The sequence below is a fragment of the Fringilla coelebs genome (assembly GCF_963513975.1).
Source record: "Fringilla coelebs genome assembly, chromosome: 2".
NCBI lineage: Eukaryota > Metazoa > Chordata > Aves > Passeriformes > Fringillidae > Fringilla > Fringilla coelebs.
Window position 1 is genome coordinate 574,695 of NC_140029.1, and position 12,000 is coordinate 586,694.

The 12,000-nt window shown below is 58.0% G+C and overlaps 1 protein-coding gene across 5 annotated transcripts in view; it reads left to right on the plus strand.

Annotated features, from left to right (window-relative positions):
- Positions 1-12,000, plus strand: part of STIM1 (stromal interaction molecule 1) — a 74,642-nt gene that overhangs the window by 42,875 nt on the left and 19,767 nt on the right. For 4 of the 5 annotated variants that reach the window (XM_084226000.1, XM_084226001.1, XM_084226002.1 and 1 more), the window contains 4 exons: positions 1,252-1,429; positions 5,516-5,693; positions 10,039-10,206; positions 11,627-11,727. In XM_084226000.1, the coding sequence (XP_084082126.1) occupies positions 1,252-1,429; positions 5,516-5,693; positions 10,039-10,206; positions 11,627-11,727 (625 nt within the window). Of the gene's footprint in view, positions 1-1,251; positions 1,430-5,515; positions 5,694-7,372; positions 7,412-10,038; positions 10,207-11,626; positions 11,728-12,000 lie in introns of those variants that run through there. The other variant, XM_084226004.1, reaches the window with a different exon arrangement.

A 12,000-nucleotide genomic window follows, 5' to 3' on the forward strand; every position in this document is an offset into this window, starting at 1 on the left:
GGCTGTGGGAGGGTGGAACACAAAGCACTCTCCAGCTGGGAGCTGCAGGGATTGAGGCTGAGGGATGTGCAGGCAGTTGCCAGGATCTGCTGCCTGGGAAGAGGATGTTGTGCTAATCCATCCGGAGGGAGCGGGGCCAGCGCTCACCTTGTTTACTTCTGAGTGCTGGATTTACCCGGGGTGCTTGCAGGGACTGATGGATCCCAGGTGCTGGGGCACACGGTGCTTGCCTGTCTCCTGGGCCCTGGGGAGGGCTCCTGTCCCTCTCCCTCCCAGGGGAAGCCTCTGCATGGTGGGCAGGGAGCAGCAGCCCTGTCCCCACGTGTCCATCCGGGTCAGTCCGTGCTGAGCTCTGCCTTCCCAGTTCGGGTTTGCACCTCCCGGTCCCCTCCTGTCCCCCCAGCTCTGCCAGTGTGACAGATGTGGTTTAGCTGGGGAGGGGCTTCACCTCCTGTCTAGTGCCCCCCTGCCATGGCAGGGACACCTCCACAGTCACAGCTGCTCTGGGCACCCTGTGCCAGGGCCTGCCCCCTCGGTACAGGTGTTTTTCCCTGGATCTGGTGTGAGTTGCCTTTGTTTGGTTCAAAACCAGTGGACACTGATCATTAAGTCCCAGCTCACTGGAGTGAGCTGCTCTTTCATTTGGGCTTTTCCAGCACACACTTGGTTGAGTTACAGGAAAAAAATCTGCTTGACTCATCTTTTGGGCTTTGTTTAGCACTTGAGCCCACACTTAATTACTTTCATCCTCTCACATGCATCAACACCTTTTTTTGAATTAACTGTTAAAAAAGGGAATTTCCACACTGAGTTGTGATTCTGATGGAAAGTTTGGCAACTTGACAGTTGGACTCTTGAGCTGCCCCAGCTCTGTGATCTCAGCAGTGTTTATTTTGTTCCAAGTGTTTATTTTGTTCTTGGTTACCTGTGCTGCCCTGTGAGGTCACAACCATTCTGGCGGGGTTCCTCTGTGCGGTTTCCCCAGTACCACTCATTGCCAGGCAAATTGGAGCTGCAGGATTTGGAATTTATCCTTTTTGTTGTTGTTGCTGTCTCCAAATTGAATAAATGTTGTCAAGGTTCTGGTTTCCTCCTGAAACACTGAAACAGCCCCACTTTCCCTTGGTGAGTCCTGTGCTGAATTCCTTGTAGGGCTGCCCCGAGTTCTCCCGTCCCATCCCGGTGCAGCAGAGCCCTTTGGAGTTCTCCCAGTGATCCCTTGGCCCCAGCAGTGTCTCTGCTCTCTTGCAGTGACTCGTCACAACCACCTCAAGGACTTCATGCTGGTGGTGTCCATCGTCATCGGCGTGGGCGGCTGCTGGTTCGCCTACATCCAGAACCGCTACTCCAAGGAGCACATGAAGAAGATGATGAAGGACCTGGAGGGTCTCCACAGGGCTGAGCAGTCTCTCCATGACCTGCAGGAGAGGTAGGTGCCCACTGTCCATCCAGCTGGAGCACTCAGCTCTCCCTGCACGGCTCTATTCCTTCAGACTTCAGGAAATGCCTGTTTTCAGCTGTGTGGTGCCTCACAGCAGAGTCAGCCCCTTCCTGAGGGACTGGCAAAGCTCAATGGGGGCCTGCCTCCTCCTGCAGGGACTCCTGGACCAGGCTGTTCTTTCCTAGTCACAGAACCAGGGAGTGCTTTGAGTTTAGAGGGGCCTTAGAGCTTGGCCAGTCCCACTCCTGCCATGCAATCCAGCTCATGTGGAATTTGTCATCCAAGCTTGTTTCACCTTGGCTTTTGAAGGGGAAAAAGCTTTACACATCCCCTCCTGAATTCTTGGAGCTGTATGGGGAAGCAGTACCTAAGTGTTGCTTGGAAAGTGAAAAAAGTACATCATTTTGGAGTATTAAGTAGGAATGTCTGGGCTTTTGGCATGGATCAAATCCTGCAGCCTCAGGAATGGGGTCTCTACTCCCAGGAATCACTGCAATGGTTCCAGTAGAGCTACTGATGGGAGAACGTGCTCCAAGAGAGCCTCTGGACAGAGGGATCTTCTGGGACAGTGGAAAGCCTTCAGCCCTGGTGATGACAAACCTGTGGGGTGCTCTGCCAAGGGAATATTTTAATGGCAGATTTAGCAAATAACAGCAGCATGGTGTGGGCCTTGAACTGTTTTCTCTGAGGTTTCAGTGGAGTTGGGGAGGATAGACATTAACTAGGCTGCCCTGTGAGCTGAGGGCTGTGTTTCCAGTGACTTCTGTGAACACGAGTTTGATGCCAGGCCAGTCACGGGGTGTGGTGAGTGCCCTGTGCAGGCACCAGGATCCTGAGGGTGTCAGGCTGCCCTGCAGGCCTGCAGCCAGCCAGCTTTTGGGGATCTGTGCAGTGCAGCCCCAGGTCTGCAGCCCCACTTCTTGCCTAGGAGCCCACTAGAGCCTCCAGGGTTCGCCCTGCCCCTGAGTGTTGCTGGCAGGGCTCCTGTCCCCCAGTGAGGTGGCACTAGTGGCGTCCCCGAGGAGGGAGCTCCAGGTGATGGAGCCAGGCTGGGCACCTTCCCCTGGCACAAATCCACTCCCCTCTGGGGCTCCAGCCCACGGCTGGTTCCACCCAGCCTCGTGGAGTTTTCTGTTACAGCTAGGAAGCACTCCCAAGGAAGGTTTGATTTCTTTTTCCTGCATCTGGAAGGAGACGGGAATCCCTGCTCCGTGTCCGTCCCTGGAGCAGCGGTGTCCAGGCAGGAGGGCTCGGCTGGGTGTCACCTCTGAGCTCCAAACTGGAATGTGCCTGTGGGGAGCGACCTTGGGCCCTGCTGCCGAGGGCACAGCCCTGTAAACAAGTGGATGTTCCTGGGAAGTTCTGCTAATGCTCTAAAGCCCCTCAGGAAGAAACACAAAACCTCTGGGACTGGGCACAGCCTTGAGCCAGAGCACTCGGCAGGGCTCGTCCTCACAGAGGGCACTGAGCAGAGCTCAGGGCCTGAGAGCAGAACTGGGGGGAAATGTCCCTTCCCTTCCTCGTCCTTGGGAGGAAAGGAGGAGAACTGGGGGCCTTGGGAGGCCTCCTGAGGGGAAATGTCCCTTCCCTTCCTCGTCCTTGCCCAGCGGGGTCCGGCCGGGATCTTCAGCTGCCACAGGAACAGTGAACACTCCGGACAGCCCCAGTGCTCCAGGACTTGTGGAGAAGTTGTGCTGCAGTTCTGCTCAGAGACTTCATTTTCAGAGCTTGAAGGGCCCTGCTGTGCTGGCTGGGTGAAGCTCGGAGCTGAGCAGCCCTCCGGAAGGCACGGGATGCCTGCTGGAATTTGCTGAGCAGCTCAGACATGCTCCTGAGGAGCTGGGAACGTTCATAGCAAACCCCAGCCTTCATTCATCCCCAGAGCACCTTGGAGAACACCCTGCAGCAGTGACACTTCCCAGGCCATTAAGTGACTCATCAAGATCATCAAGTCTTGGCACATCCGACTGAAGCCTGAAAGGAGAGGGCAGGTCTGGTTTGGAGATGTGTGCATTGTATGGAAGCTCCTGGAATGTGAGCTTGCCCAGAGCAGCTGGGGCTGCCCCTGGATCCCTGGCAGTGCCCGAGGCCAGGCTGGAGCAGCCTGGGGCAGTGGCAGGTGTCCCTGCCATGGCAGGGTGTTCTCACTGCTGTTCCTGGTGCTGGGGGAGGTCTGTCCCAGCCTGCAGGAGTCGGATCCTCAGGCACTGCCCCGAGCCAGCTGCAGCAGCCAGGCCCTGGTGCCTGTGCCTGGCCCCGTCCTTGCGTGCTGCCCCTGCCCCACTCAGCTAAAAACAACCAGAACAGCCCGTCAGCTGTGCCCCCAAATCCCACGGTCATCCCCATGGCCAGGCATGAGGGGGATGTGTCACCAGCGTGTCACTTGTGTGAGTGGACACTGGGTGTGGGGCATGGCAGGACCCAGGGCTGTGCCAGCAGGGTGTGTGGGGTGTCCTGGTGACTGCAGGGCTGTGCCAGCCTGTGCCAGCAGGGCCTGTCCCAGCTGGTGTCAGACACGTGTCCTCAGTGCTGCAGCAGCTCTTTGTCACCGTCATCTTCACCTGGGGACAGCTCCATGTCTGTTGAATTTCCCTTGGTCATGGTCTTGGCCAGTGGTGTCTTCCCCTTGGGGCAGCTCTTGGTCTCTGTTCAGTGTCCCTTGGGGCAGCTCTTGGTCTCTGTTCACTGTCCCTTGGGACAGCTCTTGGTCTCTGTTCAGTGTCCCTTGGGACAGCTCTTGGTCTCTGTTCAGTGCCCCTTGGGGCAGCTCTTGGTCTCTGTTCAGTGTCCCTTGGGGCAGCTCTTGGTCTCTGTTCAGTGTCCCTTGGGGCAGCTCTTGGTCTCTGTTCAGTTCCCCTTGGGGCAGCTCTTGGTCTCTCTCCTTTTCCCTTTGGGGCAGCTCTTGGTCTCTGTTCACTGTCCCTTGGGGCAGCTCTTGGTCTCTGTTCACTGTCCCTTGGGGCAGCTCTTGGTCTCTCTCCTTTTCCCCTTGGGGCAGCTCTTGGTCTCTGTTCAGTTCCCCCTGGGGCAGCTCCAGGTGGGTGCGGTCTCCCCTGGGACAGGTGACACTCTGATCCTCTCTGAGGGTCACTGGCCCAGCTGGTGCCCTGCCAGCCTCACAGCCCTGCTGGGAGCCTCAGCACAGGCCAGCTCCTCGTGGAAGGTCCCGCTGATCCATGGAGATCCAGGGTGTCATTGCTGCCATATATTCCTGCTGATTCAGTCTGTCATGAGGAAGAAAAAGAATGTCCAAGCAGGATTAAGACATGTCTGAATTTGCAGGATTTTTGGGAGGAGCATGGATCCATCCCATCTGATGTGCTCTGGCAGATCTTGCCCTGCTTTGTTTTATCGAAGTCTTCGCTTGGCTGAAAATACCGAAAATTGAGCTTAATTTGAGACTCATTAGAGGAAATCTGGGTGTGCTGTGGGAAATGAAGAAAATGCATCCTGAGCATTTGATAAACTAATCAAGCTGAGACTGAGCAGTCGACAATTTCCTTTCTTCCCAGCCACAGTGAACTCTCTCCCTGCCATCCCCATGGGCACAGCAGGGCAGGGCTGCACCTGGTGGGCAGAGCAGAGCAGGGCTGGTTCTGGAGGGCAGAGCAGGGCTGGCTCTGGAGGGCAGAGCAGGGCTGGTTCTGGAGGGCAGAGCTCAGGGCTGGCTCTGGAGGGCAGAGCTCAGGGCTGGCTCTGGTGGGCAGAGCAGGGCTGGCTCTGGAGGGCAGAGCAGGGCAGGGCTGGCTCTGGAGGGCAGAGCACAGGTGAGCAGAGCACAGAGCTGCTCTGGAGGGCAGAGCACAGGTGAGCAGAGCACAGGGCTGGCTCTGGAGGGCAGAGCACAGGTGAGCAGAGCACAGGGCTGGCTCTGGAGGGCAGAGCACAGGTGAGCAGAGCACAGAGCTGCTCTGGAGGGCAGAGCACAGGTGAGCAGAGCACAGAGCTGCTCTGGAGGGCAGAGCACAGGTGAGCAGAGCACAGGGCTGGCTCTGGAGGGCAGCCCCGGTCCCGCCTGCCTGCAGGGCCCGGGAGCTGGCCCAGCAGTGGCCCTGGCTCTGTGTGTTGTTGCAGGCTGCAGAAGGCGCAGGAGGAGCACCGCTCCGTGGAGGTGGAGAAGGTGCACCTGGAGAAGAAGCTGCAGGACGAGATCAGCATTGCCAAGCAGGAGGCGCACCGGCTGCGGGAGCTGCGCGAGGGCACCGAGAACGAGCTCAGCCGGCAGAAATACGCCGAGCAGGAGCTGGAGCAGGTGAGGGCTCACCTGGGCAGGCACCTGACGGGCATGGCCCTGAGGGCAGTGCTGCTGCATCCCTCTGGGGAGTCACAGAAACACAGAATGCTGCCTTGGGAGGGACCTCACAGCCCACCCAGTGCCACCCTGCCATGGCAGGGACACCTCCCACTGTGCCAGGCTGCTCCAGCCTGGCCTTGGGCACTGCCAGGGATCCAGGGGCAGCCCCAGCTGCTCTGCTCTTACCTGTGGGGGCACAGGGATTTAATCCCAAACCCTTTCCTGCTGCCCACCCTGTGGGATCAGCCCAGGGCACAGGTGTTTCAGGTCCCAGTGCCCGTGGCCAGGGCCTGTGGAGCTTCTCCCACCAATGCCCAGCTCCTCCTCCCGGGGCTGCTCCCAGTCCATTCTCCCCAGGCTGTGTTTGTGCTGGGATTGCCCCCAGCCAGCTGCAGGCCCTTGCCCTTGGTCCTGCTGAGCTGCACGAGGCTGGCACGGTCCCAGCTCTCCAGCCTGTCCAGGGGCCTCTGGATGCTCCATCCCTTCCCTGCAGGGTGTGCCCACAACACCAGCTCCATGTCACTGCCAGGGTGGGGCTGCCCAGGATCCCTGTCCTGCCCTGGATCCCTGTCCCTGTCACCAACAATGACATTTCCCAGTGCCAGTCCTGGCTCCTGAGGGATACCAGTCCTCACTGCTTCCCATTCCCCCTGAATCCAGTGATGCTGCTGCTCTTCTGCCTTTGCTTTCCCACTCCCCTTTGTGGAGGAAAAGCCCCAAGTCTCTGTGCCATAGTGTCCATCACACATCCCAGTCACTGCTATGGTGCTGGGCAGGGCAGGTGCTGGCACCCTGTGACATCCCAGCAGGAGCAGAGGGTCGGACTTGCCCTGGGGCTGCACCCTCTGGCATTTCTGACTCCCTCCCCAGTCCGTGCAGTCTCTCTGTGTTCATGGTTTTAGGACAGATTTAGAATGAGTTCAGTTATGCTTTCCATGTTTTCTCGTGGATCAGAGGGGTGTGTATGGGCTGGAACAGCCCTCTGAGACCATCCAGTCCAGCCCTTCCCCAGCACAGCCAAGGCCACCAGTGACAATGTCCCCAGTTAACATCCTGTTAAATCCCTCCATGGATGTGACCCCAACATTCCCTGGGCAGCCTGTGCCAGGGCTGGACAGCATTTTCCATAAGGAAATTTTCCCAGTATCCAACCTTAACCTCCCCAAACCTACAAGGAAGTCCTAACCCACAACCCCAGTAGCTGCTTCCTATCTCATCTGTGGGACAATTCTCACCTGGCTGCCAGTTACAGATCACTTTAAACTGAGACTGGAGCCAGACCTGCACGAGCCAGGCAGGTTCCTCAGATGTTCCAAGGCTGTGTGTGTGTGTGTATCCTCCCAGCTGTGTCCAGTCTGTTTTGCCACCATGGAGGATGGGGAGGAAACCAAGGCAGGAATCCAGGGCTTCCCCTGGCAAAGCAGGACCAAGTGTCCTGAGAGCCCCAGGGCAGTGCAGGGGGACAAACAGCAAATTCCCTTCCTGCCTGCGACTGCAGCAGGGGTCTGGGCTGTCCCTGCTGGCACAGACAGGCACTGGGGCAGTGTGCTTTGGGCACCAGTGGGGCTGGGTGCCCTGGGCCCCAGCTCTGGAGCAGCCCAGCTCTCACCCTGCCCTTGCCCTGCCTTCCCATCAAGGAGCTGATGTGACCTCTGAGCTGCCCAGGCCGAAGGCAGGTGAGTACTGCAGTGTCCCACAGCACTGTGTGACTGTAACCCCACACTGCCCCACAGCCCCAGGACACTTGTGACATTAACCTGTCACCCCTCTGACCCCACAGCTCCCCCCAGCTCAGCATAGTCCCTGCTCCCAGGGAGCAATAACACAGACCTCCTCTGCACCAGGGTTCTGATCACCCAGGCCACGCTGGAGGGTTTGGATGGTCCTGCTGGAGATGAGTGTGTGGGATGGAGAAGTGCCCTGTTCCAGGATCTTCATCCATCCCTCCCTCCTCACTGGGTCACCTTCCACAGACCCCAGTGGGGCCATGGGCCCAGAGAGCACTGAGAGAATTGTGGAATAGAATCCCAGATTGGTTTGGGCTGGAGAGACCCTAAATCCCACCCAGTGCCCCCCCTGCCATGGCAGGGACACCTCCCACTGCCCCAGGCTGCTCCAGCCCCAGTGTCCAGCCTGGCCTTGGGCACTGCCAGGGATCCAGGGGCAGCCCCAGCTGCTCTGGGCACCCTGTGCCAGGGCTGCCCACCCTGCCAGGGAACAATTCCTCATTGCCAAGATCCCACCCAGCCCTGCCCTCTGGCACTGGCAGCCATTCCCTGTGTGCTGTCCCTCCATCCTTGTCCCCAGTCCCTCTGCAGCTCTCCTGGAGCCCCTTCAGGCCCTGCCAGGGGCTCTGAGCTCTGCCTGGAGCCTTCTCCTCTCCAGGTGAGCACCCCCAGCTCTCCCAGCCTGGCTGCAGAGCTCTCCAGCCCTGGAGCAGCTCCATGGCTCCTCTGGACTGGCTCCTAGAGCTCCACATCCTCCTGCTCTTGGGCCCCAGGGCTGGAGGCTCTGCAGGTGGGGTCTCACCAGGGCTGAGTATAACTTTTGTATAAATTTCCTTATGAATTGTTGTTATTAGTGATCCAGATGGGGTCCTAAAGGTCTTCCCAGGAGAATGGAGACACACAAAATAACTCCTGTTTGCACGGATTCCCTGTAGAACCACGAGAGTTTGGGTTGTGGACACTCAATTTTAGCCACTGGTCCTTGCCTGTTCCACAGCACTTCCCTTCCCACCATTCCCTAAAAACGTTGTTCTTGTGAGTGTTATGAGCACTCCTCTACCCCAGACAACCAGTGACAGATTTCCTACCCAAGATTTTTCCGTATTTCCAAATCCCAGATGCCTGTGGGTGATGATCTGAGTTCTGCTGAGGTGGGAGCAGCACCTGACTGGTGCTGCTGGTGTCCAGTGGGGAAAGCCAGGAAAAACCCAGGGTCTGGGACTGAATTTGGCACTCAGGGACTGATTTAGGCAGTTTTATACTGAACAACCCTGAATCACACACAAGGGGTGCAAGTGTTTGACCTCTGGTGTGTGGTGCCTCGGGGCTGCTCCTGGATGGATGGATGGATGTTTACCTTCTGGGTGAAACACAGAATTTCAGATCTGCCTGTACCCGGGGGCTCTTGGCTCCCTGAAACCCCCCAGGCTGGGCTGGGTCGGGCATGACTAAGTTAAAGAAGAACACATCCAGGGAAGAGCTCCAAGTGTGAGCAATCCTGCACAAAAACTCTTCTCTGCATCCGCCCACCGCCGCCAGGCACGGCCGTGCCCGTGGGCTGGAGCTGCGGGAGCAGGGCAGCTGCTGTGGGTGGGAGGCAGGGCTGTTGTGCAGGGTGAAGCCACAGCCCCCCCGAGCCCCAGAGGGCTGTGGTGGCACGGTGCCACATCCCTGCAGTGCGTCCTGGGGCTGTGGTGCCATCCTGCTGCTGCTCCAGGCTGGCACACCTTCCCTTCCTGCGGGGCTAGCCCAGCTCCAGGGCTGTGGGAGCCTCTCCACAGGGTGGGCACTGCAGCAGACAAGCTCATTCTTGGTGGTCTGTGCCACTAAAGGCTTTTCTGTGGGGCTGCAGTGTCCTCAGCTGGCTTCTCAGCCAGTCCCTTCTGATCCTGTATCTCTGTGGGGTGTCAGGGTGTGCAGGAGCCTGGGCTGGGGATGAAGGAGACACCCCAGGAATGGCTGATGCAGCCAGGCTGTTTCTTTTCCTGACCAGCAGCACATGTTTTGTGTCTAAATATTTTTCTCACTTTGTGCAGTGTGGAAGTTGTCTCCTGACGAGCTCCCTGGGCTTGGCTGGGAGCTGTGGTGAGACAGGGATTGCCTGTCAGGGGGTTCTGCCCCCGCAGGGGGATCTGGGGGATTTACAGACAGGCAGCAAGCTCTGCAGAGCTTCTAGAGGCTGCAGAACCCCCCAGAGCATCCTCCCTGTCAGCCTAATTCCCTTTGAACCACCTTGTGCACCGTGCCATCGGCTCCAGAGGGTTTTCCTGTGCCTCCTGGTGATGTGGAGGGGTTGAGAGGGGGCACAGCACGGTGCTGGCTGGGAATTTCTGGGGAAGGGGCTCAGCTTAGGGTGGTAGGAGTGGTCCCTGGGAGGTTCTGGTGCTCGGAGCAGCAGCCTGCCCTGTGGGTGGCTCCTCTCCTGCAGCCCCCAGGATGCTGCTGCTCCTGCAGAGGGGTTTCCTGCTGCCAGGACTGGTGCAGCTGCCTGGGCAGGCTGTGGCAGCAGGGAGGGATGGGCTGGAGGAGGGCTGTGTCCCCATGGCTGCTCCACGTGTCCCGGCGCCTCTCCCCAGGTGCGGATGGCGCTGAAGAACGCGGAGAAGGAGCTGGAGTCCCACTGCAGCTGGGCTGCCCCCGAGGCCCTGCAGAAGTGGCTGCAGCTGACCCACGAGGTGGAGGTGCAGTACTACAACATCAAGAAGCAGAACGCAGAGAAGCAGCTGCTGGTGGCCAAGGAAGGGGTGAGAGCTGGAGCGGCCTCGTGCTGGGTCCCTGGGCAGGGCTGGGGGGTGAAGCCTGCAGAGCTGAGCTGGTTTCTCTGCATCTTCTTGGTTTTGTGCCATCGTGGAGTCCCAGAATGGCTTGGGTTGGGAAGGACCTCAAAGTTCATCTCATTCTGTGGGCAGGGACACCTTTGATTTTATCCCAGGCTGCTCCAGCCCCAGTGTCCAGCCTGGCCTTGGGCACTGCCAGGGATCCAGGGGCAGCCCCAGCTGCTCTGGGCACCCTGTGCCAGGGCCTGCCCACCCTGCCAGGGAACAATTCCTCATTGCCAAGATCCCACCCAGCCCTGCCCTCACTCAGCTCTAGGGCAGTTTCTCTCTTCATACCTTAAATTTATATCTTGTAAAAGTGCAGCACAAGTGAGGTGTGAGCAGGGGCTGAGCATGATGAGGATGAGGATGAGGATGGTGCTCCTAAGCCATGGGCTCGCAGGGTGGGCAGGTCCCACCCTGGGCACTGCTGGAGCCTGCAGCCCTGGGAACCTGGGCAGGGGTGAGCAGGAGGCTCTGACCTCTCAGCACCATCCCTGCTCCAAGTGGTGAGCATGCACAGGCAGTGGAATCCCGAGCTCCTGAATCATCACTGCATTCCTGGTCTGGGATTTGGTGTGCCAGCCCTGAGGGATGAGCCCAGGGAGCTGTTGTGACTCGTCCTCGTCCCCATGGCCATATGGAGCAGAGCTGGCAGGAGGGAAAACTGTGTGCTTTAATCTGCTTTGATTGGGAACATTTTAGCATTCCAACAGTTTTCCTTTGGCTCTGTCAGTTCTTGCACCCACACCCTCGACTCTCCTAAGTCCCAGCTTCATGTGCTGGAACTGGGAGTGGAAGAGCTGTGGGAGGAGACTTTTAAGTTTTGATACAATGGCACAAACTCAACCTCAAACCAGAAATCCAGAAATCCTCCTCAGCTCACACCCTGGGGTGTGTTATCCAGGGGAGGGATGAGCCAAGGTGTGAGGTACCTGCCTCCTGGAATCATGGAGTGCTTTGGGTTGGAGAAACCCTGGAAGACGTTCAAGTCCACCTATTCCCTGGGCAGTGCCAAGGCCACCACTGCCCCATGTCCCCCAGTGCCACATCCACAGGGCTGTGAAATCCCTCCAGGAATGGGGACTCCAGCTCTGCCCTGAAAGTTCAGCCCTTTCAGTTCAGTTCCCTCTGTTTTTTTGGGAAACTGGGAGAAATCCCCAACCTGCTACTTGCTGCTGGGGAATTCTTCACCCAGTGCCAGGAACAGCATTCCCAGTAACACCACCATTCCCACATGCAGGCAGCTGCAGGGACTCTTCCTGTCTCAGCCCGTCCAGGATGTCCATGGCCTGGAGGAAATTTCAGGTTGTCTTCTTCCTGTGACCTTTCTCTGTTGATATTCCAGGCTGAAAAGATCAAAAAGAAGCGAAACACCCTTTTTGGGACGTTCCATGTTGCTCACAGCTCCTCTCTGGATGATGTGGATCATAAAATCTTAACTGCAAAGTGAGTGCTCAACACCTCCCTCTTCATCCCTCCCCTGTCCCAGGCAGGAGTGTCCTCACCTCTGCAGGGCTTTGGGGCTCATTTTACTGAAATTCTGCTGTCCTCAGTGACCTGGGGTTGGGCTTGCTCCTCTTCATCAATAACCTGATTCTGCCTGTGAGAAACAAGGGATCACAGTCACATGGAGCAATGAAAAGTCCTGCCAAAATGAGGTTCCAGGAGGCTGCAGGGAGCTTAAGGGACTGTCATGGAATGGCTGGGGCTGGGAGGGAC